General features: G+C 39.9%; 1 protein-coding gene across 2 annotated transcripts; it reads right to left on the bottom strand.

The window, feature by feature from the left end:
* Positions 1-26,983, bottom strand: CASR (calcium sensing receptor; the record flags this gene model as incomplete). 2 transcript variants are annotated; one of them, XM_084230984.1, is made up of 6 exons in its annotated part: positions 26,749-26,983; positions 23,939-24,245; positions 19,948-20,826; positions 4,820-5,054; positions 3,031-3,180; positions 1-1,496 (listed from the first exon to the last, which is right to left on the bottom strand). In XM_084230984.1, the coding sequence occupies exons 1-6, from the start codon at positions 26,931-26,933 to the stop codon at positions 1-3; spliced, it is 3,252 nt and encodes a 1,083-aa protein (XP_084087110.1). In that variant the 5' UTR covers positions 26,934-26,983. The 2 variants fall into 2 exon arrangements, with proteins under 2 accessions (XP_084087110.1, XP_084087111.1); XM_084230985.1 differs by having other exon boundaries at positions 3,031-3,154; positions 4,824-5,054.
* Between the last annotated feature and the right edge of the window lie 116 nt (positions 26,984-27,099).

Raw genomic sequence — 27,099 nt, 5'->3', positions numbered from 1 at the left:
TTACGAATGCAGTATGTTTTCTGTGACAGTGCTGCCTCCGCCGCTGATGACAAAGCTCTGTGAACTGGACACAACTAGTGCCGGGGACATATCGTCAGGGTCCTTCATCTCTGGTTGACAGTCCCCACCTACAGGTCCTGGGAGGCCTGGCTCCTGGGGGCTCGGTTCTGAGTCTACCTCCCCACACTGCAGTGGGAGCAACGCCTGGTGTTTGGTAAAGGTATCGTTGCTTTTCTGGGCCTCTAGGGAGTTCTGGTGTGTGGAATTCCCATGAGCCATGGCGCTCTTCTGAGGCTCATCAAAGCTCAGCGAGAAGGTGACTGTGCCACTGCCGAAGATGACCTTCTGCTTGCATCTGGGCTGCTCCTGCTGCTGGAGGGTCAAGGGCTGCTGTGGCTGCGGCTCTTGCTGGGTCAGGGCGAGAGGCTGCTGCTGTTTCTGCCTCTCGGGCGGTGGGAAGGGGTCTTCGCTGTTGCTCTTGCTGCTGATGGAGGAGGAGGGTGTGGATCCCGTGGAGCCCCCCAGGCTGCTGGACCGCTTGCGGGAGACGTTGCTGCGGCGCAGTGTGGCCCGGGCTGCCACCTTGAAAGCGTGAGCAGCGGTGCTGCAGCGCACCTCCTCGATGGTGTTACGGGATGGCTTGAAGAGAATGATGTAGACCTTGTTGAAGAAGATGCAGGCCAACAAGCCAAAGCTGGCTGCCAAGATGGCGATCACCTCCACAGCAGAGACAAACTTGCCATAGGTGCTGGCGTAGGCAGGAATGAAGGAGATCCAGACGATGAAGAAGATAAGCATGCTAAAGGTGATGAACTTGGCTTCGTTGAAGTTCTCTGGCAGCTTCCGGGACTTGAAGGCAAAAAAGAAGCAGATGGCAGCCAGCAGGCAGGTGTAGCCAATCAGGAAGCCCAGGGCCATGAGGGAGCCCTCGTGGCATGTGATGAAGATGATCTCGTCCTCCAGCTCATGGTTGCGGTAGCTGGAAGGGGGCGCAGTGTAGAGCCAGATCACACAGATGACGATCTGCATGAAAGTGCAGAGGAAGACCAGCAGGAACTGCAGGTTGAGCCCCCACCACTTGCGGTGGAAGCTGGTGGGGATCTTGGCCTCAAACACCAGGAGAACACGGTTGGTTTTCACCAGGATGCACGAGATGCAGAGCACAAAGCTGATGCCAAAGGCTGGCTGGCGCAGGCGGCACGTCCAGTCCTGAGGCTCACCGATGAAGAACAGGGAGCTGGAGAAACAGCAGAGCAGGGAGAAGAGGAGGAGGTAGGAGAGCTCCCGGTTGGTGGCCTTGACAATGGGCGTGTTGCGGAACTTGATGAAAACACCCAGCACGAAGGCTGTCAGTAAAATGCCCAGCACTGCAAAAAGGGTGAGTGCAATGCCAAAAGGCTCCGTCCACGACAGAAACTCAATCTCCTTGGCGATACAAGAAGTGTGGTTCTCATTGGACCAGAAGTCACTAGGGCACTTGTCACAGGCACTTGCATCTATAAAATGTCCCAGTGAAGAATTAGTTACTGTGTGGACTAGAGTAACCTCTGTTAGTGAGGATGTGGTGGTTGAGTGTACACAGGCTGTTGGATGCAGTCACCTTAAATTTCTTTATTGATAAAATAATTATTATTTCTTTACATTATCAAATAATATATTAAGGCCTGACTTATGTTTATTAATATACTTAGTTAATTTTAATTTTCCCCTTTGTCCAAGAGGTGAGGGCAGAGAGCTAGCAGGTTTCTTTTAGTACTACCTGCATATGATCAATTTTGCTGGAAAGGAGGCTGTCTGAATACCAAAGATCTGGCATAGTCCATGCACTTTCATAGTGATTCAGGCTCAGTTTGGGTTATTCTGGATATAGGGATGGAATTTGTAGTAGTAGACATGCCAGAGCAGACGTCCTTTTAATCAAGGGAATACATCCTCCACAGATGACCTGTGCCAACCTCATTCCACATCCGTGGTTTTCCAGTGAGGAAGGCTTCAGACACAGTCAATGAACACTTATTAAGTCTGCTATGTCCCAGAGAGCATGCGTGCCTGGGTGTGAAAGAGGCATGGTTTTGTGGTCCGAGATCTGGATGGGAATCCTGTGGCTTTGGTCAAGCTCCTTAACCTCTCTGAGCCCCAGTTTCCTCAGGTGTGAAATGGAAGCAATCATAACCCCATCATTGTGATGAGAATGAAATAATGATAGTAATAATAACTATAGGTAATTTCTATGGAATGCTTCTAATATGGCAGTTGAGGTTTTTATTTAATAAATATTTGTCTAGAATTTACTATATGCTTCACTAATATTAACTAATTTAATCCCCAAACTCTATAAGATAGAGTCATTATTATTCCTACTTTATAGAAGAAGAAATTGAGGCATAGGAATAAACATAAGATAGCAAGTGAAGTGCCCACCACCCAGCAGGCAATCACAGCCTAGTAACTCTGGAGGCTGGAATAGACAGAACCTTGCTTATACAGAGCCACTGAGCTATAAGAAAAGGAAATCAATATGGGGAGCATCATGACAGTGAAAGAAAGATGTAGAACAGATGTGTTTATAAGCTCTTATACAAAAGGACTATTCCTTTTTTTTTTAAAGATTTATTTATTTGTGCATACAAGAGCTGGGGTGCAGGCCAGAGGTGTGTGGGGGGGATGTGTGTGAGAGGATTCACCAGAGACAGAGTGGGGAGCAGAACAGGCAGAGTGACTGAAGTACACTGCTGGGGGGAGCAGCGGGCCAGTCAGGAGAGGTCTGCTGCGCCATGTGGGTTGCTCTCTGGCCGGCCAGGAATCGAACTTGTGCTGCAGAGGCTGCAGACAGCTTCATAGGTTGAATCTTAACCCCTTGCACTACCAGAGAGGCCCTTTTTGATCCCCTATCTGTGCCAGCCCAGCATGATCCATGGGCTTGGCCTGTCAAATGAACATCAACTCAGTTTCGTCCTTCTAGGGACTTTACTGACCCCATGACCCCAAAGTGGAACAATCCCTGAAAGGATTCATGGGCTGTTCCTTTACCTGTCTCATCACTGTACTCCCCATCTGGACACGCTACACATTCAAAGCAGCAGGTGGGCTCCCCCTCAATGATTCCTTTCCTGGTCCCTGCCAGGCAGTCTCTGCTGCAGTTGGAGAAAGGCACCTGAAGGACAGAGAGCACACAAGTGAGTGTTTGCAGTTTTGGGGTGAGTCTTACAGTTCTTTTGACATATATAGCAGGGATTTGTTGGGCACAAGGACCAGGATGGAAGATTTGAGTTCCTTCCAGGCAGTTCTTACTTTTGTTGTTTATGAAGGAAGGGGAATGCCTATGGGCAAGTGCATGCACGTGCATGTGCATGTGTGCACGCGTGCGCACACACACACACATTCACACTCACACTCCTTACTCACATCCATGAGATGCTAGGAAGATTACTTGTTGGGAATCTACAGAATGACCCAAATTCTCTTTAAATACTCTCTCCTTTTATGCCTTTCAGGTCCCAGAATGAGACACCCAGTCACTCTCCATGGAAGTAGTGGGCAGAAGAATACACTCGCTGGTATCCCCAAATCTTTGGAAAATGTCTTGGTGTTTATATTTGAGATTTTACCCTCTGAGGCAGAAGCTAATGAAGACTTACTGGAACAAGTAAGTCCTGTGTGGGTGAGTTTCACTATCTATAGACTCTCACTCACTTGGGTAATCTCTCCTATATGTTGAGAAACAATGAAATTGTATCATCTTATCAGAAACCCATCAACCTAAAAAGTATTTGGTAAAAAAATGAAATTGAGTTTAGACATGTTATAAAAGAATAGTCTAAAATTAGCAGCTCCAAAGAAATCATTTAAGGTAAAAGCAAAGCAAAATGTAATCAGTCTCATGCAGTCTTCTTGGGACAGTTAAAAATAGATGACTTTTTCAGGGACCATTCCCACAGAAAATCTGACTACCAGGCAGCCTACTGCATTCTAAGACACAGCCATTACAGAACGGCCATTGATTCAGCATAGTGTGTCTTTTCCCGAAGTGCAAATTCATGAGGTTATGGGTTTCTCATTGTTAATCAGGCATCTAGCTTCAGTGATATTCAGGGAAGGGGGTTCCTGATCATGGTCATAAGCATCATCCTATTTTTTTTTAAAGATTTTATTTTTGCATAGAAGAACTGGGGTGTAGGCCAGAGGTGCAGGTAGAAAAGAGGATTCACCATACAGAGCGGGGAGCCGAGCAGGCAGATTTACTGAAATACACTGCTAAGGGGAGCAGCAGGCAAGACAGGAAAGGTCTGCTGCACCATATGTGGGTTAGCTCCCTGGACGGGGATCGAACTCAATCGGTGGAGGTGACAGTGCTGAGACTTAAGCTCCTAGGCCACCAGGGAGGCCCCATCATCCTATTTGTTACAGATCTCCCATAGTAGGAAAATAAATTGTCCTTTGATTTACAACGTAGCCCTACGCCTTTTGGATGATAGGGAATGACCTCATGTGAATTATCAAGGCCCTCCCTCGAGTAATGTTTATGTTTGCTTAAATAATTTGCTGTTGTTGGAAAAAGTTTTAGCCAAGGAAACTGTTACTAACCAGAGAGTCATATTTGTAAAGAGTAAAACAGTTTTAGTCTTGGGGCTCAGATTCCAAGGAATCTGTACACTAAACACTCATGGATTCCACAAGGAGCCCTGGAAATGTGGAGTTAATGTGTTGCAGGAAATGGACTTATCATTTTGGAAGTCCAGTCGTGAAACTCAAAGCCCTCCCAAAGGCCCAGCAGTCTCCTGTGCACAGTGGTGGCATCTGGCGTTCTCATGGACAGCACATACCTCCCTGGAGAACCCACTCCACAAGATTTTCTCCTCATTGATGAAGAGCCTTTCTCCCTTCTTTGCATAAACGTTGTAATATCCGACCTCCTTAAACACAATGGAACCATCCTCGGGGGAGAGGTGCCAGTTGATGATGGAGTAGTTCCCCATCAGGTCACCACACTCATCGAAAGTCACTTGTTCTCCCATGTTGTTGGTAAAGTTTAGGTGCCGAAGGTGCTTCAGGACCTAAAGAGGAGCAAAGTGGATGTTCTGAGGATAAGCCACAAGGCTGCCAAGTATAGTTACACAGGTTGTGTACTGCACAAGGACAATAAACAATCTTGTTCTAAAAAAGTGGAAGGAACATGACTTGAAGAAGAGGTGTCTTTTTCTAATTAACTAAGGATTTGCCTGTGTAAGTAGCAACCCTGGCAAACCATGGACTTTACTTACCTTGGCCATTGGCCAAATTAAGGCTTCTGCAGGTGCACCATCACCTGGTGATGCCTTAGGATGCCAGGATGGGTGGGGTTTGTAAGCCAGAGTCCATTCCTGGCATCTTCTGAGATGAGCTTTGGGGAAGGGCTGAAGGTGCTAAGTACTCTATGACCTGCACTGTCCTTCCCTATGATACTGCTTCTGTGGAAGTGTCTTGCTGCCCGAAATCACAAAGAAGGGAATGGAAGGAAGAAAGAGATGAGGCTATGGGTAGAGCCCTGACAATCACTATTGCAATGGTCATGACTCATTCCTTAATTTTTACATGGTTTTTATGAGTCACAACACCCTTGTATGAAACAAATAATGATAATCATCGCTAAATTTTACTACTAGTCATTTTACTCACTTTGAGGCACAATGCAAATATTCACCACCTAATCTAATCCTCACAACAAATAGTACTATTACCCCATTTTATTGATGGGGAAACTGAGGCATAGAAAATGGAAGCCTTGCCTAGGTTCACACAGCTAACAAGTGGTGCAAAACTTGTGTTCACAGCTGTTCTCTAAGGCAGTATCCACTGGCTCCTGGCTCTCCATGCCAGCCACTCACAGGGGTCAAGAGGAGGCTGTGGGCACTCAGCAGGTTGTATTTTATATGGGACCTGTTAGGATCAAGGGGTCATGGAGGCGCAGAGAGAGAGAGAGAGAGAGAGAGACAGGGACATGGTCGACCTTGTGATTGTGGGGGCGTTTGCACTTCACCTCCTGAGTTACCAAGGCTCAGCACTCTGGCTCTCAGCAGAGTGCAATGGGCCAGAGAGGCTATAGGCTATAGAAGCTCTAGTACTTTTAGAGATTCTAGAATGTCTCTCTGTTTTGTGGTTTGGAAGCCCCAGGAGTACATATAGAGGCATCCTCTTCCTCTTGTCAGATTCATTATATTTAAGGTACCTAAAAATCTGACATCTAATTTGACCCTGGGGGAAAGCTTTCGTGGAGTCCAGCTGCTGGGTGGCCTCCCTGGGCCTCTCTGAGGCTCAGCCCCAGCTCCTATTATCCACACTGATCTAATGCCCATGACAAACTGACTGAGCTAAAACTCCAAGGGCACTTTTCATGCTCCACTTGACTCTGGAGTTGCCACTGCTTTTTGGCAATTTGCATCTATATTGATTTTATTTTTAAATAAACATTTATATAAGGAAAATTACTTAATGGAGGAGTCACCTGAATTTGCCCATGAACACCTCTGGAATGAGATGGGGGAGGAGTCTGTGGCAGACAAGACATGGGTGCCTCACACTGTTGCATTGGGCAACACCACACTGACAAAGTAACGGGAGTTGGGGAGCAGGCCACATAATGCAGGATGCTGCCGAAGAGCAAGATCCTGGCCTTTTTATTGATAGAAGAATTTTACAGCATCAGTTGAAAGGAAGGAGGACATAGAGAAAAGGGAGGGGTGAAACTAGAAAAGGTGCTCTGTCATCTATAGTATCAGGGGTCATGAGTCTGTCCTCCCTGCGGCACCTGTCAGCTGCTTGATGACTTGGTATTGTAATTGAGATTAAGTGCTATTTCCCCAGCCATGGTTTCAATCTTATCAACAAGGCTTTCCACTAATCAGCTTCTGGGGTTCCTTGTATACATCAGACCTTGGCCCCACTGGGCGTTCATACCCCTTGATGCATAGCCTTCCCAGCGTAATCCAACTTCGTGCTCTTGATTGATTCGAAAGCACCTTGCAGGGTTGGGCTCCTGTACCTAACTGACTGGGCCCTTCTGACATTGCTTAGGATTTAGAACGTAGGTAACAAAATGGTGGCCAAACTGGCCACTTAGGATTAGCAGACCCACATCACATCACTGTGTAGAGTTTATTCTTTCAGTGTCCTCACTGCTACCCTGGCTGCCCTGGCTTTTGTTCCAGCCTACAAAGGACTAGGGTCCCTCAGTTCCTGTTACCAGGTTCTTCTGTTTTGCAACCAGAGTTGCCAAAGCATCCTCAAAAAGGGTGGTGAATGCATCCTACTGGGCTGGCTGTGTTCTTCAGATCTTCCTTGATAGTCATCAATATCATATTTTTTCCTTAATTTTTACTGAATCCTTGGGTTCACTTGGCTTCCTCCTGTTTTGTTCTCCTCTTTTCTCTGCCCCAACACATCCCTGTCCTGTCATATCCTTCTTTCCCTTAGAGAAGTGCACAGCCTTTGTGCTCTATGAGACAGACCCTCTCTTGTAGCACTTAGTACCTCACTTCTCCCACCTACTCTGGGACCTGTTTGCACAGCCAATGGTGCTTCTCCCTGCCAAAGTCATACCCTCCCACTTCCTGCTGGGGACCTACCATAGTTCAAATGACATAAGCTTCAAATTTCTCTAGGTATCTTCCAAAGACTCCCATATTTGGGGTCCACATACCTACCATGACTTGTCAGTGCAATTATTTTTTTAAATCATTATTCCACTATCCTTTCCACAATTATGCTAACTCTGTTTTTTCTCTGATATGTGTAAAATGACATGAGAAGAGTGGCAAGGAGAGGTGATACATCTTATTTGCAATTCCTGTGTGCCAGTCACTATACGAATGCTTTACTACACTATTCCATTCAGTTCTCACAGCTCTGTGGATAGGAACTATTATCATCTTCATTTTGTAGTTGAAGAAACAAAGGCATAGCGATGTCAAGAAACTTACCACCATCACAGAACTATTAAGTGCTGGCTGGAGTTGTGATGTAAGCCTGGTGTCTCTGTGACACCGTTAGCTTCCAATATAAATTGTTTAGAGTGCCCATGGCAAGTGCTTGTCAAAGGTCAGTAATTTTCCCTCTCTCGCTGTCTTGGCATACACACACACACACACACACACATTTAAAGTTTTCTTCAAATAAAAGTGAATTTATACAAGCATCACTTTTATTTGTGGGCATATGTACAGTAAAAAGCATATACAGTAGAATTTGAGTATTAGCATAAAATTCCTTCCTCCTTAGTTCTTTGTTTCTTAAGGTATCTAGTAACACAGGTATCTCTCCACAGGTTCTCTGCAATGAAACTCTCCAGACACAATGGGTGTATAGGGAGGGGACCTGAAATTAGATATTTTCATAATTTTCCATAGTGATCAGACTAAAAAGATAGGTATCTTAAAGATCATCACTGACTATAAATATTATGCCTTGCTATTGGCATGGACTGGAGATTTCCCCATAATCCTGCTATGAAAGAAAGAACCAATAACAAATCATTTTCTTAAAGTTAAAAAGAAGACCATAATATAAGGTTAGTACATGGTATACTGTTGGAATCAATCAATAAGCAAATATTTATGCATGTTCTTAACTTGGCTGCAGAAGAACAAAACAGAGTAATATAGTTTTCATGGCATTTACATATGAACTAGTGTGATAAGATATGACATAAATATTGACCGAAATAGCAAATAGTGCAATAGAAAATATAGTCAAGGATTAACTTAAGGGATCTCAATTCTAAGGACAGAAATTCAGAGGAGATAGAGATTAAAAAGGGCTGAAATAGTCAATGCAGGCTTAAGGCTTAAAACATGGAAGAAACTTGGACTAGCAAAGGACAGAAAGGTGTTTAAAACAGTGGAAACAGCATGGGAAAGACATCAAATTAGAAGTGAGTGATGTACTGTGAGGATAGAAAAGACACTTCTCAAAAATTACATGGGTTCTAGAGAACAGGGAGAAAAGCAGTACACAGGTAAAAAGAAACAAAATCAACAGAATCAACAAAGATATAAAAGACCTGAATAATACTATCAACCAACTTGTCTTTATATACAACACTCAACCTCACAGTAACAGAAAATACATTCCTTTCAAGGGCACACAGAATATTTACCAAGATAAGTCAAATTCCAGTTCATAAAACACGGTTAAATAAATTTAAAGAATATTCAAACTAAGTATGTTCTTTGCCTCCAATGGAATGAAATTAGAAATCATTTTGGTGAATCCTCTCACCCCCCAGCACCTCTGGCTTACACCCCAGCTCTTGTATGCATAAATAAATCTTTTTTTAAAAAAAGAAATCATTAACAGAAAGATAATTGGAAAATTTCTAGATACTTGAAAAACCAAATAACACACTTCTAAATAACCCATGGGGCATCCCTGGTGGCGCAAGGGGTTAAGACGCAACCTATGAAGCTTTCCACAGCCTCTGCAGCACGAGTTCGATTCCCCAGCCAGCCAGGGAGCAACCCACATGGTGCGGAAGACCTCTCCTGACTCACCTGCTGCTCCCCTCAGCAGTGTATTTCCATCGATCTGCCTGTTCTGTTCCCCACTCTGTGTCTGGTGAATCATCTCACCCCCCACACCTCTGGCTTGTACCCCAGCTCTTGTCTGCATAAGTAAATAAATCTTTAAAAAAAAAAATAACCTGTGGGTTAAAGAAGAAATAGAAAGGGAAGTTAGAATGTATTTTGAACTGAATGAAAATAAAAACACAGAAAGCAACATTTAGAGGGAAGTTTACAGTACCAGGTGTGTATATTAGGAGAGACGGTCACAAAACAATGACCTCAGTTTCCAGGTTCAGAAACAGATAAAGAAGAATAAATAAAACTCAAGGCAGCAGAAAGAAAATAATACATATTAGAACTGAAATCACTGAAATAGAAAACAGAAAAATAATAGTGATAATTGCTAAAACTGAAGGTTACTTATTTGGTAATGTCAATAAAATTAATGAACTGTTAGATTGATGAGAAAAAGTGGGAAGTTGCATATTTCCAATATGAGGAATGAGGTAGGTGACACCACCACGGATCTTGTTATAAAGCCTTATAACAAGACATTATAAGGATGATCTGATTATACTGTAGATAACTTAATTAACAATATTCTAAGCAAATTTTTTTTCCAGTAAATTTGATGACTTAGACAGTGTGGACAAACTATCAAAGCTGCTTCACAGATAACTGGAATAGTCCCATGTCTATTAAAGTAAGGAATCTGCAGTTCAGAGTTTCCCACCAAGAAAAGAAATTAAAGGTACCTTCATTGATGAATTTTGCCAAACATTTAAGAAAGAAGAAATACCAATTCTACACAAACTCTTCTAGAATGTCAAAAGAAAAGCAATACTACCCTACTCATTCTAGAAAGTCAGCATTAGATACCAAACCCAGATAATGACATTACAAAATTTCTTAACCAAATTTAAGTAAATCAAATCCAGCTATCAATAAAAAGGAAAATACACAGTGACCAACTAGAGTTTACCTTCGGGAATGTAAGATTAGTTTAACAATCGACTATATTAACATACTACAAAAGAGAAATCATATGATTATCTTAATAGACATAGAAAAAGCATCTTTTCTGATAATATTGAATTTCTGTTCCTGATAGAAAGTCTATATAATCTAGAAATAAAATAGAAGTTCCTTAACCCTATAAAGGGAAGAGCATCTATCAAAAACCTACAATTGACACCAAAGTTAATAGCGAAAGACTGAATGCTTTCCCCCTAAGACAAGGAATAAGACAAAAATGCCCATCACTATATGACTTTGTTCTGGAGATTCTAGCCAATGCAGTTAGGCTGAATCAGGCTGATTCAGAGTGAAAATATAAAGATCTAAACTCTATACTCAAAAAGACATAAATAAGCAAACAAACAAAATAACTTTTAGATAAAATGAAAAAGCTAACTTTTTGAAAAAGTTACCATTTGAGAACCAAAAAAATTAAGGCTTATAAATATATAATTAAATGAAACTTAAAATTATATATTAAAAAACAAAATACTTAAAATTACACTAAGGAATAAATGCAATTTTTCCCTTTGAAGTTTAACTGTACCTTATTTTTTTTTTTTTCTGATTTGAAAAGAAACCCTCTAGAAAAGCAAACAGGCAAACAAGTGAGCAGGGAAATATTAGCAGAATGTTTTGAAATGTGCTAAAAGATTTTATTTAAGAGTGGTATGGTAGACATATCAGAAGAATTGTTGTTTTCATAAGGTAGAATGTCAATTTTCTCTTCATAAAGGAAAAAAGAGGAGCTTTGGATTTTTCTGGGAAAATAATTCCTTTGTTATATGTTTTTTTTTTTTTTTTAGAAAGGTCAGCTAAATATATTTTGCATGTCACAGTTTTGGTTATAGGCATACATTTAATTCTCAGTAAATATTCAAAACATGGAATGAACTGATGATAATACTTCCTCTAATTTGTTGAGGAAAAGAGAAGTTGGACTCACCATAGTAAGAGAATGTTGGAGTAATGGCTAAGAATTGCCTAAGAGAAGGGTGTTTCCAAAAAACAACTGTTCTATGTAAGAATGATGACAGGAATACTCCAGAAAATGAAGGGAGCAATCAGCACCTGAAATCTAGAACTGAAGTCTCTTAACATAGAGAGAAAACAAAATTATTCAATTAGCTATAATAAATTAATTCAGACCAGTTACAGGAAAAACCAGCCCTAAATTTTTAAATGAAAAAGGCCAAAATAGATTTAAAACATTTTCTTTTCTGTTTATAGGTGTGTTTATAAGGAAAAATTAAGTCAACAAATTGTTCCTGATAAAGATTCAATGTAAAAATTAAGCATATTTTCAAATAATTATAAAATTAAATTAAGTTTAATCTAAGGGTTTCTCTCAAACTGAATTGGGAAAAAGACAAATCTTGCAAGTTGACCATATAGCTGAGGCATATAGCAGGGGAGGGGGAGGGAGAGGAGCCAAAACAGGGGAGGGAAGAGCACAAGGGTTTATGGTGATGGATCATGGGGGTGATGATGGAGGGAAAATTATGGGGACTACACCTGAAGGGAGAAATCAAATATTTTCAAAAATTAACAATGATTTAAGAAAATAATAGGATTTTTTTTGCATTTTTTTATTTTATATAATTCTTACATCATTTTTCATTTTTGCACAATGTATGCATTTTCATTTTGGTTATTTTTTAAAAATTAATGGTTTTCAGTCTTTATGTCTATCTCAATAGACTTGCTTATACTCTTTTTTTTTATTTTTCATTTTTTCATTTTTTTAGATTTATTTATTTATACAAGCACTGGGTACAGTCAGAAGCGCAGGAGGGTGAGAGAATTCACCAGAGCCAGAGCGGGGAGCAGAGCAGGCAGAAGGACCATAGCACACTGCTGAGGGGAGCAGCGGGCAGCAGGAGAGATCTGCGGGCCATGTGGGACCCTCCTCTGGTGGCCGGGGAGCAGCCGGGGATAGAACTGGCGCTGCAGAGGCTGCGGGCAGCTTCGCAACTCAGCGCTCAACTGCTGCGCCACCAGGGAGGCCCGACTTGCTTATACTCTTTACATTCTTACCAGTGATATTTCTCTCTTTCATTTACTTCATTGGTAGTGAAGAGGTAAGTTTCAGTCCATATTCATGAAGCCAGAAGTACTGGGGTTTTATCGCATGGGAGTTTTCTCAGAGAAGCACGCTCACCTCCTTTATCTATGCCTGTATCCATGTACTATCCACGTAAGCCATCTTCTCAGTATTTACCTCTGCCTCTTTCTCTTCCTTTAGTTATGTGTTCATTCAACAAGCATTTATTAAACAATCAATATGGCCCTAGCAGGCACTTTTATTAGGGACAAGAGATACAAAAGTATTCAAGATGGACACAGAGAGATGTTCAATATAATCTAACTCAGTCAGTTGTGCCCATTGTCACCTACTGCTTTCTCTTTGTGTCTGTGTATGATCAGAGTTTTGGGACCATCAGTGACCTCTAATGAACATCCAGAGTTTTAGGCTATGAACCGGGGTCTTCACTCTGAAAGCACTGGCCGACCTGACCACCTCTGGGGAGCTAGAAAGCTTATGTCCAGAGCGACAAACTGGATACCTGATCCCTTTACCAGTAACCTTGGCTCCATCAAGGAACAGATAACCTCTGGCAGAGGTAGGCTTTCTTACTCGCTAAATATATGAACATAGGCAAATCATTATTTGCTTCTCTGGATCTTACTTTCCTCACCAAAGAAAGAATACTCAGGACTAACATTTACTGAATATGTGTTATGTATATCATAAACACTATACATAGTAATTACTAGCATCTTCATAATTGACTTATAAGTTTCATTATCTCCATTTTTCAGGTGAGGAAAGTGAGGCCCGGGCACATTAAATGACCACACAAGGCCTTCAAGCTGTTAGGCATCAACTGGGATTTAAATCCAGTTGGTCTGGCTCTAGAGTTCAAACTCTGTCATTTCACTATATACCATGGACCCTGATGCAGAAGTATGATCAGATAGTCTCTCTCTAGTTACAACAGGGTAAATATTATAAAATTTAGGTTGAGAAGATGGACATAACTTGCAGATGAGACAGTGGGGAGATGAATAATACTTATAGCAACACAAGAGGTTGTGATTAGAAAAGTGGTCCGAATCAAATAACATCCTGATCTCCATGCATGCATGGCCTGTACTGTTCCACAGGGACTTTGCCAATGCTTTCTAATTTAATCAGTTTTATTGTGGTATAGTTTACATAGGATAAAATGTACCCATTTTAAGAGTATAGTTCTGAACTTTGGCAAATGTGTATGCTTGGGTAAATACCACTACCATCACCCCAATGGGTTCTGTGATGTTCCTTCTGAACCAATCCCCATCCCACTTGCAGCCCTAGGCACCACTGATCTATTTTCTTTTTATCATTAGAGATAAAACTTACATGAATAAGTCATACCGTATGTACTTTTTGTGTGTGTAGGATGTTTTTGTGATTCATTTATGTTGTATATGTTGCCTTCACATTTGACAGTTCCTGCAAGGAATCACACACACCTAGATGGTCACATATTATCTTGTACGTGGTAATATTTCCATCTAGTGGCTTCTTATGGTATTTCCTCTAAAGGGTTTTAAAGTTAAAAATTGTTACTCATTGTAAGCATACGTGGCAATCACCTCTTGGCTTATACGCAATTTAATTAAGTCAAAGACTAGAGCTCAGAAAGAAATTCCACTGGAGCCCAGAATTCTCCACTCTTACACTCTTACACATGGCATCACTTCACAGCACCCCATTCACACTGATAAAGTTCCCCACAGATGAGGACTGTATTGCTTTTTGTGCTATATCACTTAATGTGCTATGAGTGTAGGGAAGACACAGGACAAATTCCCTTTTCTAACCTCACTAATTTTTTCTTCTTTCTCTTCCATCTGTTCTGGCTCTTATCCCAATAATCAGAAAGTGTGTGTGGGAGTATGATTTGAAAAGACTTCAAGGACAAAGTAAATTTTGAAAGTGATTTAAAAGTTTGTGGTGGATAATGACAAAGGAGACAAAAACTGATAACCTTTCTAGTGCAGGATACTATCTAAGAAAATATGCTATGCCAAAAGCTAGTAAGTGATTGGTGGGGTGGTGCCAGGCAGATTGGCTTACAAGAGAATAATTGAGAGAAGGTAGAGTGAAAATCCAGGCTAAAATGCGTGGATTAGATTGTACAGGTAATAGGTTTCCATGTAGATCTTGAGTGAATTATTGACAGCTCATTTCTTGATCAATAGAGACATGATCAATATCTTAATTCCAGAATGCCCACTCAACTGTCTGGCTTTCTGAGGCTCTCATGAGATTTACAGCAAGTACACAGGACATTCTGGGAAATGTCCATATGTTATTCCTCACTAGAGCTCTGACTCCCTGTTCTTTCTGTTTCCTCTCCTGGATGGACAGTGCGGGACAGTGCCTTATGTGAGCCAGGAGGACATATCTTTACTTGTATTAGGGTCAGCTGAAGGGTCCATGTAGTAGATACTTTTTATTTTGGCCTCTTTTCTTCTCTTTCTTTTTAAAAATTTTTTTTTTTCATTGAGGTAACTGGTTTGAACACTAAATGTCATTTGGAAGTATGGGTTCATGTCTCTTCTGATGTATGTTACCACATCCACCGCCAAAGCAGATTGGTATGCTTCTGTTTTGTTTTTAATTTTGGGCAATTCCCAAATGGTATCTCAAAGATACCACTCTCAAGGAGATGGTATCTCATTGTGGTTTTGATTTGCATTTCCCTGGTGATAAGTGATGATGAGAATTTATTTTTGTGCCTATGAATTTCTATGTATGTCTTCTTTGGAGAAACGTCTAGCTTTCCTGTCCATTTTTTAAAAAATATTTATTTATTTATGCATACAAGAACTGTAATGTAAGCCAGAGGTGTGTGTGTGGGGGTGAAAGGGTTCACCAGAGATAGTGGGGAGCAGAACAGGCAGATCTACTGACATACACTGCTAAGGGGAGCAGTGGGCGAGACAGGAGAGGTCTGTTGCGCCACGTGGGTTGCTCTCTGGCTGGCTGGGGATAGAACTCGTGCTTCAGTGGCTGGCAACAGCTTGATATTGCTGTCTTTAGCTCCTGAGCCACCAGGGAGGCCTGCTTTTCTGTCCATTTTTAATTGGGTTGTTTTCTTTTAGTGGAGTTATATGAGTTCCTTGTAATCTTGGCTATTAGTCCCTAGTCAGATGTCTGATGTGCAAATATATTCTGTCATTCAGTAAGGCTTCTTTTTATTTTAATGGTAATTTCTTTTGCTGTGCAGAAGTTTTTCAGCTTGATAAAGTCCAATTTGTTTAATTTTGGCTTTCTCATGCTGCAGGAGTGGAGGGAACTAAGATATCTCTGAAGCCAAAGTTGTGCAGTTTTGCCTATGTTTTCTTCTATGTACTTTATAGTTTCAAATCTTACTTTTAAGTCTTCAATTCATTTTGAGTTAGGTTTTGTGTACAGATTAAGACAGTGATCCAGTTTCATTCTTTACATATGACTGCCAGTTTTCCCAACACCATTTGTAGAACAGACTTTCCTTTATCCATTTTATACTCTTGACTCCTTTGTCGTAAATTAACTGTCCATGTAAGTATGGGCTTATTTTTGGCCTCTCCATTCTATTCTGTTATACTGCAGAATAGTATAACTTTGTAGTATAATTTTGTAGTATAATTTGTAGTATAATTATAGTATATACTATACTTTGTAGTATAATTTGAAGCTTAGGCATGTGATACCTCCATTCTTGTCAGGATTGTTTTTACTACCTAGGGTCTTCTGTGGTTTCATAGAAATTTTAATAATGTTTGCCCTATTTCTTTGAAGAATCCCATTAAAACATTGATAGGAATTACATTGAATCTGTATATTGCCACGAATTAGCATCAGTAAAATGCTAATTCAACCAATCCATGAGCAGGGAATACCTTTCTATTTCTTTGTGTCATCTATTTTTTTTAAAACAATATCTTATGGTTTTCATTGTATAGTTTTTTTTGGTCTACTTTGTTAAGTTTATTCCTGGGTATTTAATTCTTTTTTTGATGAGATTATAAATGTGCTTTCTTTATTTCTTTCACTTCTAGTTTTTTGTTTGTATATAAGAATGCAACTGATTTTTGTATATTGATTTTGTAGCCTGACACTTCACTAATTTATTGTTTCTAATAGTTTTTAATGGAGTCTTTCTATGTAAGTTATCATGTCATCTGCAAATAATGATAGTTAACTTCTTTTTCCATTTAGATTTTTTTAATATCTTCCTCTTTCCTAATAGCTCCAGCTAGGACTTCCAATACTATGTAGAACAGTAGTGTTGAATGTGGACATCCTTGTCTTGTTCCTGATCTGTGAGGAAAAGCTTTCAGTTTTTCACAATTGAGTATGATGTTATCTGTGGGTTTATCATATTTTCTTTACCCACATTTTTGAGTGTTTTCATCATAAATGGATGTTGGATCTTGTCAGATGCTTTCTCTGATTCTCTTGATATGGTCATGATTTTATCTTTCTTTTGGTGATGTGGTGAATGTGTCATGGTCTAGATCTCATTGCGTTTAGATAATCAGGTTTTCCTTAAGCTTCATGGACTTGTACACTTCCTTCTGGTTTGGAGGTTTTACACTATTATTTCCTTGAATAAATTATTTGTTCTACCTTCTCTCTCTTTGTCTCTCTCCCCCTTCTGTGATACTCATGATCTTTATATTGCCTTACCTAATAGAGTGGACAATTCTCAAAGAGTTTCTTCATTTTTTTTTCTTTGTAATTCTGTCTCTTTCAGTTGGTTCCTTTGTGTATAACTTTCCTCAAGCTTTTTGATGCCATCCTCAATTTGATCTACTCTGCTTCCAAAGTTTTCTCTAGAATTTTAAAATCTTATCTATTGAATTTTTTACATCCACATCTCTGTTGTTTTCTTAGTAAAAGCTTCCATTTCTATTTTCTATTCATTAATTTGATTTTTCATTTAATTATTTTTTAAAAATTTTTTGAACTCAGCTTTTCTGAGTTCTTTTCTTCTATTTGACTTCTCTTTCTGCATTTTCCTCCACATCTTTGATTTTTTTATTATGGCAATTTGAACTCTTTGTTAGATAAAAATATTCCATGTCTTTGTGATTAGATTCTGGAGGGTTATTCTTTCTCTTGATGTTATATATTTGATGTCTCAGTGTGCCATATATTTTTTTTGTTTGCCCATTTTGGTGCTTTAAATTTCCCTATCTTTTAAAAATATCTATAGCAGTAACTTACATCATTGAAATACTTTTACTTTTCCAGCTGGTGGCGCTGTGGTTTTGTTTTAGTATTTTGGCCTTTGTTGGCTTCCATATGTACTAAACCATTTTTGCAGTTGCTTAGTCACAGGATGAGGCAGAAGCTTGGTGGTGACCATTCTCTGGTGTAAATGTCAGGAAGAGCGGTCTCTACTCCTAGCTTCAGGGATGGATATGTGACCTTATACTAGTCAACCAATATGGTTTCTGGAACTTTCTTAGAGATACTGGGAAGAAAGAAGACCCTTGCAGTGATGATTCTATGAACCTGAAGTTCTAATCTGAGTCTGAAAATGATTAAATTCAAAGAATAAGCAAGAAAAAGATGGAGATGAAATCATTGAGTTGTACCTGAAATATTTCTGAGATTTTCAGTACTATGAGTTACTAACGAGTGCCTTCTTTTACTTAAGCCAGTTTTGTTTGGGTTGTGTATTATATGTAAGTAGAAGTCTCAATCTTGGCGATAGCCTGATTCTTAGCTTCTTTCTCATATGCCCAAGCTTTGGTCTTTACCAGCTGGGTCTTATTTTCTTGTTTGAAAGAGAAGTCTTTGAAGAGCTGAACTGTAAAACTACCCACATGAAACCTCTTTTCTCTTCAAACCCAAGCTGTCCTACAGACTTTTTAAGAGATTGGGGTGGGGGGCTTCTCCTTCCATGGGACATGTAAGGAAAGGGAGGAAAGACAATAGTTTTTACTTCTCAGAGATTGTCCCTTTTTCCCTCTTTCAACAATGATGTCAGAGAGATTCTGCCCCATCTTCATCCCTTCCCTGCCCCTCTCCCCCCACCCACACACAAAGGGCTAAGAACTTGTAGGTCCTGGCTCATTCTACCAGTCTAAACAGTCACTCCTCATGTCTAAAAATGACTGACATAGGATATATATTCTTTGTTTCTTGTTATCTTTTCCCAAGGGTCAGTTGTGGTTGGGATCTTTGTATAAAGTGGTTTCAGTTGTTATTTTTTTGTCTAACAAACTAATTAGAGGCCTACTGAAATCTTGCTATTAATACTCACCATCTGTTTAGAGGTTGAAATATCTACAAATTGCTTTCACATGTATCATTTCATTTTGTAAACAAACAAAAAGAAACAGGTAGAAAGTAGGTTAGATATTAAGGCCATTTTACAGATGAATAGAATGTGACTGAGAGCAAAAGTTTGGTTAAGATAACGCAGCTAGTAAATCAGAGAACTACAGCTAAACTTGGAAGCTAGGTCATTCAACTCATTCCGGGAGCCCCCAGCACCCCATTCTATCTGATAAGTCAGTAGTCTGAAACTGAAGAGTGCAAAGCGAGGTCTGATTTAAATATTAAGGTATATATGCATGACATGAATAGCTATGTAGCATATAGTCAGATCATACTTTTATCTTCATGTTCTATGAAAGATGTTCTATGAAAAGAAAAAGATTATGAAGTTACTCTTAGTATAATTGCAAAATACAGAATAAGACTAAATTATAAAATGAGTGTAGGAATTCCACGTTAGTTCTAATGATTTTCAATGATAACTATTTCAGTGCTTTTTTTAAACATCCACAATAAAATTGTTTTAAGAAAAATTTTTATGTACCTTTGATTTCCTTATATCCTAAGTTTAGCTGGCCTGTTGGGTGGTCTAGCACAGTGTGTAACACAATGGCAAAAGTATGGTTAATCACAATAATGCTAGTTTTATGTCCTATAGGAAATGGAATGTAATAGTATATGAAAGTAACAAATCCTTATTTACTTATAGGGAGACTCAGAAAAAGATAGCATTAGATAGCAAAAGATAGCATTAGAAAAAGATACTTCACTCAGTATTACATCTGTTTTAGGGTATTTAAAAACTTTTAGGGGCCATTCTCTAGAATTTTGACCCACTGGACTAAAGAACAGTTGAGATTTTAAACAGATAATCAAAATAAATTACTATTAATGTTGCAGAAATCAGTTGCTCAGATGTTTGAAAACACAATTTGAATATAAAACTACACTTAGTAAGCTCACTTAGATATTGCCTTTTTTGGGTAACCATTTTATCTGTCTCTCTTGGATCATCCCAACTCAGTTTTATCATACAATGAACTGTTATGTATGTAAAGGATGTACCTGCCAAGCCTCCACCTTCTTTATGTCTGCACAGGAACCATTGGTGAAGAGCCCTCTCCCAGGCAAACAAGTATATATATCTTGCAAGGCATGAGCAATAGAGTAGACAGCTAAGTAGACATTGTAGGATATCCGTAAATGTGTATAATCCATGTAAGGGGTCTCAACACTGCTGATGTTCTCATCTCCTGTACAGAGAGGTCGGAAGGCAGTGGAACTGTTGTTTATTCTGCCGCCACCTTCTTCTCTCAGGAAGGTGTCCATGGGTAACGGTCCTTTAGCACCTTCTTGGAGGTGGCAGTTAAATGTTTCTTCCCAAAATTCCTTGGCAAAACCATTGTGGATAGACTTCCTGGGATGAACTTTCTGCAGGAATTCCCGGAAACCTGGGATCTGGCCGGCCTTCAGAGCAAATCCAATGGTGCCTCCGACCACATGGAAGTACTCGGGCATAGCGATCAGGGAAGAACTGGCCCATGCCTCGCTGGCTAGCCAGATCCTGCCTGTGATATTGCGCCGGACAATTTCCTTGATGAGGGGTTCAAGGTCTGGACCACTGGAGAAAACTACGATGACTTTAGCTGTGGAATTCTGGATCACCTCCACCACTTGCTGGATCTCTTCCTCATCAGAGTACTGGGAGATGAGCTCACTGAAGTCAATACAGATGTCCCGCTCTTCAGCTTCCTCTCGAAACTTCTCAATCCCCGGCCGGCCATAGTCATCATCAGCAGCAATTGTGCCCACCCAGTTCCAGCGGAAATATTCGATAATGTCTGCCATGGCAGTGGCCTGGTGTTCATCATTGGGGATGGTACGGAGGAAGGACTTGAATTGATTCTTGTTGCTGAGTAGTCTACTGGAGGAGGCATAGCTAACCTGGAAAGAATCAAAACCAGAGTGAATGAGGTGCCAGGTGGGTGTTAAAGCTGTATGTGGATGGCTTTCTGAGTTTTCATTAATTCTCATTTACTTTATTTTTTTATATTTTATTTTATATTTTTTACATCATTTTCCATTTTTGCACAATGTATGCATTTTCATCTTGGTTATATTCCCTGTTCAATTCCCACCTCCCTTATTTTCACCCTAATCCCTTCTCCCTTCCCCCCTCATTTACTTTAGTACTTAAGATAAAAGTACTCTTCATTGCAGTCATTTCTAAGAACTGTTTATCATTTAGGCTCAATTAGTCACTTGGGTTCATTAGGCTTACTTCCTCTGCACTGCAATAACAATGATGTATGTCATCTAATGTAGTAAAAAAAAAAATCCTTTCTTCTGGCTTCACAATGAATTCAAGCACCACCCAGAGCTCTTTCCTCTGTTCTTTTTTCAGGTGATGCCTGAGGCTACTTTAATAGGCTTTTGCTGTGGGTTTCCAAAACCTAGAGAGGCTGAAAAGGAAGCCTGGAGAAGTTGCCTTGGTTATTTCCATTTTCTAAGATATAGCCAGTTCTTCATCTGAGCATGGGTATGGGGCACCAAGGGAAGAGAGCCTTTAATGGTGAAAGATCGTTGTCTGAAGAATACTCAAAATCATGCAAAGCATCCCTTAGTGCAGAGCTTCCACTTATTTTCACATTACAGCAAACAGAAGATGGAATGAATCTAAGAGGCTGACCCAACCTGGCAGGGAGTGCGCTCACCACTGTAGGCCCCACTAGCCAGCCCAGAGGACCACATCTTGGTCGTCTCTGGCCCATCAGCCACTCTCTGGTGTGTCCTGGATCACCAGTTAGGAAGCTCCAAGTTACTGGAAGATTTTTTTCACAAGTGGAATGCATTTTTACACTTTATAGAATTTTTTCTTGTTAGAGAATGAGTGTTTGCTATCTCTTGTTCTATAGTTTCCTAGAGATAGGTTAAGTCTAAAGAATTTGAGGGAATGCCTTTTTAATATTTCTCACCATTGAAATAATTACTTCATATGTTCAGCATTTCAAATGATTTTCCCCCATATATTCCTTCTTATCAATAAATACTTTCTACTTCAAAAAACTTAATAATTACTGTGCTTAAAAGAACTGGGCCAACTTTAAGAGTGGACTTGACTTTTCTGACGAGAACATTGTGAAATTAATCTTTTTTCTCTTATCAGAATGAGCCCCTTCTCATTCCCACTCTACTGTGGGAGCTCACAAGGTAGGTAGTTTATTTTGAAAAATGGGCAAAAAAGAGCTTAAAAGGATAAATCACAAAACAAATATATCCCTATGGGTATTTTTCTCACAGAGAATGTATTTATAGTACTTGTCCAGTTTTTAAAAAGCAAATTAGGAAATTGGGGGTAAGTACCACTTTGTACCCCTCAAAAAACCCCTTAAAAACACACAAAACTTTTTTTATTATAAGCGGGGAGAATTTCATGAATGACTCAGAAAACTGTTTCAACCACAACTTGCTCTACCTGGTCTGTTCGTTCCATCCACTTGGTGGCATGTGTCTCCCGAGAGATGCCACTGGGCTCTGCCCCCATGCTGCAGAGCTGCACTTTACAATAGCTTGGGACACTTCCAAAACTCCTGCTGCTCAGGTTGCATTTTACATCAACTAAACCAGGATTTCTGGGGGATGTGTGTGAGACCCAGGTATCCATATTTTAAAAGTCCCCCAAATGATTCCAATGTGCAGCCAAGGCAGAGAACCACTGCAGATACAATCTTGGTTCAGAGTGGTAATCATGAATATCTCGGCATTTTTATAATTCAAATTCAGCCTAATTGTTTATCCAAACCACAAAGAAACCTTTCCTTTCAGGTTCTTTGTTTGATGGCAATTACATCGTATATCTATTGGCCATGACAATTTAATTATGTATTAAAATAATACCGCACAATACTTAAAAGATGCTTGTTTTCATATTGCCCACCACATTTAATGATGTGTGCCTTCTTTGATCATTTTGAGACAAAAGTTGCAGAGCCAGGGCTTCCCCATGGGAAGCACCTTTAATTCTCTGAAGTAAGGATTTGAGAAGTGATGACAAGACTTTTTCAGTTGCCATGTGTATATAAAGGGATAATGGCTATCACCAAGGACAGACTCCCAAGCTAGAAATGTTGAATTTATCTAAGGTACTCTTACAAATTTCAAATCTTAAACATTGAAATGTAAATTTAAAGTGTGATTGATAATTTAACTTGAAATTTGATGTAAGGAATGCCTCACAATTAAGCTGTTTCTCCTATCTACAAATATCTAGGTTGGCTCCAATTTTGCAATATTATAAAATAATGCTATAGATCTATAAATATTAGTATAAAAAGGTTTTTTTCTATAATGTTAAGGGAAAAATAAAATGGAACTTAGAATTTGCTGTCTTTTTGCTTTGGTGAAAAAATTTTTAACAAAATTGTTCATAAATAACTTGTTTCAGTGAATTGTCAATATTTGAAAATGGAGATATCTTTTCACCGAGACTGAGTTTCTGAGGAGTGGAGGCTGCTTATTCATATACACTCTATAAATATCTACTGAATGAAATACAATATTTTCCAATTCTAGAAAGTGCATGACAATATTTGCATATTTTTTGTTAGAAATTGGACTGTTTCCTTATGGTTGAACTAAATTTTCAGTCAAACAGTAGAGAGGCAGAGACTTAAGGAAGTAGGGTTAAGGATAAATGTTTTGGGTTTGAAAGGTATGATTTATATTATATAACTTCATCCCTTTTAGTAAAGGCCAAACAAAGGCCACTTATTAAAGGAATTTAATGGAAAATAAATAAACAATTTGGTGAAAAAAACAAGTTTTATACAAGGTATATTTAAAGGAATTTTGGAAGATTCCCAAAGATCTAGTTGACATTGTAATCTCAGAATCCTAAATGGTCATAATATAGTGCCCTGGGGACTTACAAGTTTCTTTTATGCCATGGTAAAATCAGATATAGGAAATTAGCTAACTGCAAGGCCACTGGGCATGGCACTACTTGGAGCGCGTTTCCTGACTCCTGCCCACAAAGCCCATCTAGGAGGCACAGTACCTGGGGAATGTAGAAGAGCCCCAGCAAGTTCGCCACTGCAGTGGAGATGCCAGAGCCAGTGGCTCCCACCACGGCGATAGTGGAGGGAATGTGCTCTGAGCAGTTGCAGAACTCATCAAGGTTCAAAGAATCGATTTTGTTCTGGGCCACAAAACTCAGCGTGGCCTCCAAAGCTTTAGAAACAGTGTTGCAAGTGTCAAATATCCTGTATCCCAGAGTCATATTAGGTAGAAGCGCAGGGCTGCTGTTTATTTCCTCTATGGCAAATATCATAGCTTGTAACCAGCGAAATCCTCGGAAATTGTACCTGGAAGAAAGAAGGAATAGGAAATAGAGATTTTCTGTTCTATTGCATTAAATGCAGATTGGACAAAGCTGGGCTTGGCGCTTGTCTTTGTTAGCTTTGGTTTCATGACATGGTGTTCCTTGAGACTCAGTCCTCACTGTAAAATGGGGAGCACACCTACCTCACAGGGTGGCTGTGAACTTGAGATAATTATGCACAATTGTCAGCCTGGGCCTTAACAGAGCTAGGGCACAATAATAATGAAGACTGTTATTAGTAATAGAATGAGTAATTTCTATCTGCCTCATCTGGCAAAGAATTCAAAGTAGCTGATGTGAGCTACTTTACTGAAGTAATATATAGAGACTTAGGAAGAAAAAGAGCCAGATTAAGGTTTTAATACATGGAGCTTAAATAACCTCAGAATGCAGAGTAAAAAAATCTAGACTATGACAATCCTGGAGGCCAAAGGGAAAGAAAGGGCAATGAGTGGTTGTATTTTTGAAAAAGAAAGATCAAACGTAGGAAGGCTGTACATACACAGTGGTTATTTCTGGGTTGTGAAATAATAAGTTTAATACATGTGCTTTTAGCATGTTTATACTATTTTAAAAATGAAGATATTTTTAAAGAAGAAAATTATTTTAAGTAAAAATCAAGCCAATTAACAAAGAAAAATAGGGCCAGAGACATAGCTTTTGTTCTTTTAAGACTTAACTCTGAGTGAGGGCTTGACAATTATGAAACACTCATGTATCTGTGACCAAAAGAAAAAATAAAAAACTTTGCAGTTTCTTTATGTGGTGGGTGTCACCACTTGAACTAAATGACTAGAAGAAAGAAATGATCTTTTACACTCCATAGTACTGTTTAGGTTCCTAAGAGTGCTGCATAATTTTTTTTTTAAAGATTTTATTTATTTATACAAGCACTGGGTACAGTCAGAAGCGCGGGAGGGTGAGAGAATTCACCAGAGCCAGAGCGGGGAGCAGAGCAGGCAGAAGGACCGAAGTACACTGCTGAGGGGAGCAGCGGGCGGCAGGAGAGGTCTGCGCGCCATGTGGGACCCTCCTCCGGTGGCCGGGGAACAGCCGGGGATCGAACCGGCACTGCAGAGGCTGCGGGCAGCTTCGCAACCCAGCGCTCAACCGCTGCGCCACCGGGGAGGCCCAAGTGCTGCATAATTTTTAATGCAACGGCTTCTCTTAGTCATTTTCTTGTTTCCTTCATTTATTTGTTTCATTCTTTCTTTCAAACCCACATAAAACATCTATACTGCCAAGCTGATTTTATTACCTTTAATCTAATTAAGAAAATAACCTATTTCAGGGCAATCTTCTTTCTTGATTTTTGGGTAAATACGTGGCACATGCACAACTCTATCCAGCAGGTTACAAAAAAGAGGACATTTGTCCACACGGGTTATGTTAAGGATGTAATCAGCTTCAGTGAAATTCTGCTTCGTTTTTTGCATTCATAAATGTGAAAAGGTTACCTATTATTTTGTGAGATCACACTAGAATATGAACACAAACCCAGTTTTATTGCAACAATTCTAGTTTTCCTTTTCATTTTCCAGTTACCAGAGATATTAGTGAAAAGTGCTGGATCCTTCTGGAAGTGGCAAGTCTCAGAGAGAAAGTGCTAGTCTCTCTCAGAATGTGGGTTAAGATTTGTGGTGCAGTAGTGTTCTCCAGATTAAGGGAAGTGACATATTGAAAATTGTCCTCTGCAAAATCAGATCCCATTTGAAGGAACTGGGCCTAGTTTTAGATGCCGTATTCTAAAAATATCATGATAATTAGTGAGCAGCAGATAGAGGGCAACTAACAGTAGTTGAGGGGTCTGGAAAACTTGTCATGGAGGAACTGGTGAAAAAACTGAGGCTATTTGGCCTGGAAGAGAAACAATTTAAGGAGATATGTTATCTGTCTTCCAGTGAGAGAGTGAGATGTAACTGTGTTAGGGGCAGGTTGGTGGGTGTAGGGGTGGGGAATGGGGTGGGGTTTGTGCTCAGATTCTCTAAGGAAGACTCTCTATTGGGAGTGATTCCAGCATGCTATGGGCTGCATTTTGAAGCTGCCTGGGTAGTGTGGACCACTGAGTGCCTTACACTATAAAATCCTTAAAAAAAAAAAAAAAAAAAGACTGGGACAGCCCACTCTTATTTAAGTATTAGTGACAGTGGGGTATGTAAGGCCAATGGGAAATTTTACAACTCAAGTTTGCAAATTAATTTCTTCTCGGTATTTATCTCCCATTAGGCAACACTTGCTGCCAGGTAAACAGGAATATGCTCTGACAGGACATAGGGGTTTTTATTCAGAATCTCTGACATTTTGTATTTGGAATTTCTTTTAGAAAAGGGGAGAGGGAAATAGTAAGCTTTTAAGCATGATTTTAATCACCATTTTTTTTTTTTTTTGAAAAGAGAGAACAAGTTTGGAAAAATAATTTGGGTTTGTTTGGTACAGCATTTCTCCAATCGCCCAAAAAAGGCTCTCTGACCCACCTCTTCCCTTACCTGATACATTCCACAGACTCTGGCCTTGATTTGAGATCTTGATCTTTGGCTGCTACTCCAAAATGAATAGGAAAGAGTCCCCCAAGGATAATGTCCCCTTTCTTCTGGGCTCGCTGATCAGGCCCATAAGCAGAAGCATGCCAGGTGAATGCCCAGAGGATCAAACAGCAGCTATAAAATGCCATAGTTCTGCTTTGTCTCCAGGGGGAGAGACAAAAATACTTGTGGTTTGGGGGCCCTAAGAACTTTCCCCCTTGGTGCAGTTTACTCCTTGTGGTGGGGAAACATGTCTATATAGCTATGAATATCAAAATGGAAGCTTTGATGTTTGAATTTCCATTTTTGTCTTCT

Source organism: Talpa europaea (assembly GCF_964194135.1).
Source record: "Talpa europaea genome assembly, chromosome: 4".
Classification (NCBI taxonomy): Eukaryota; Metazoa; Chordata; class Mammalia; order Eulipotyphla; family Talpidae; genus Talpa; species Talpa europaea.
This window is presented reverse-complemented; position numbering and strand designations above follow the sequence as displayed.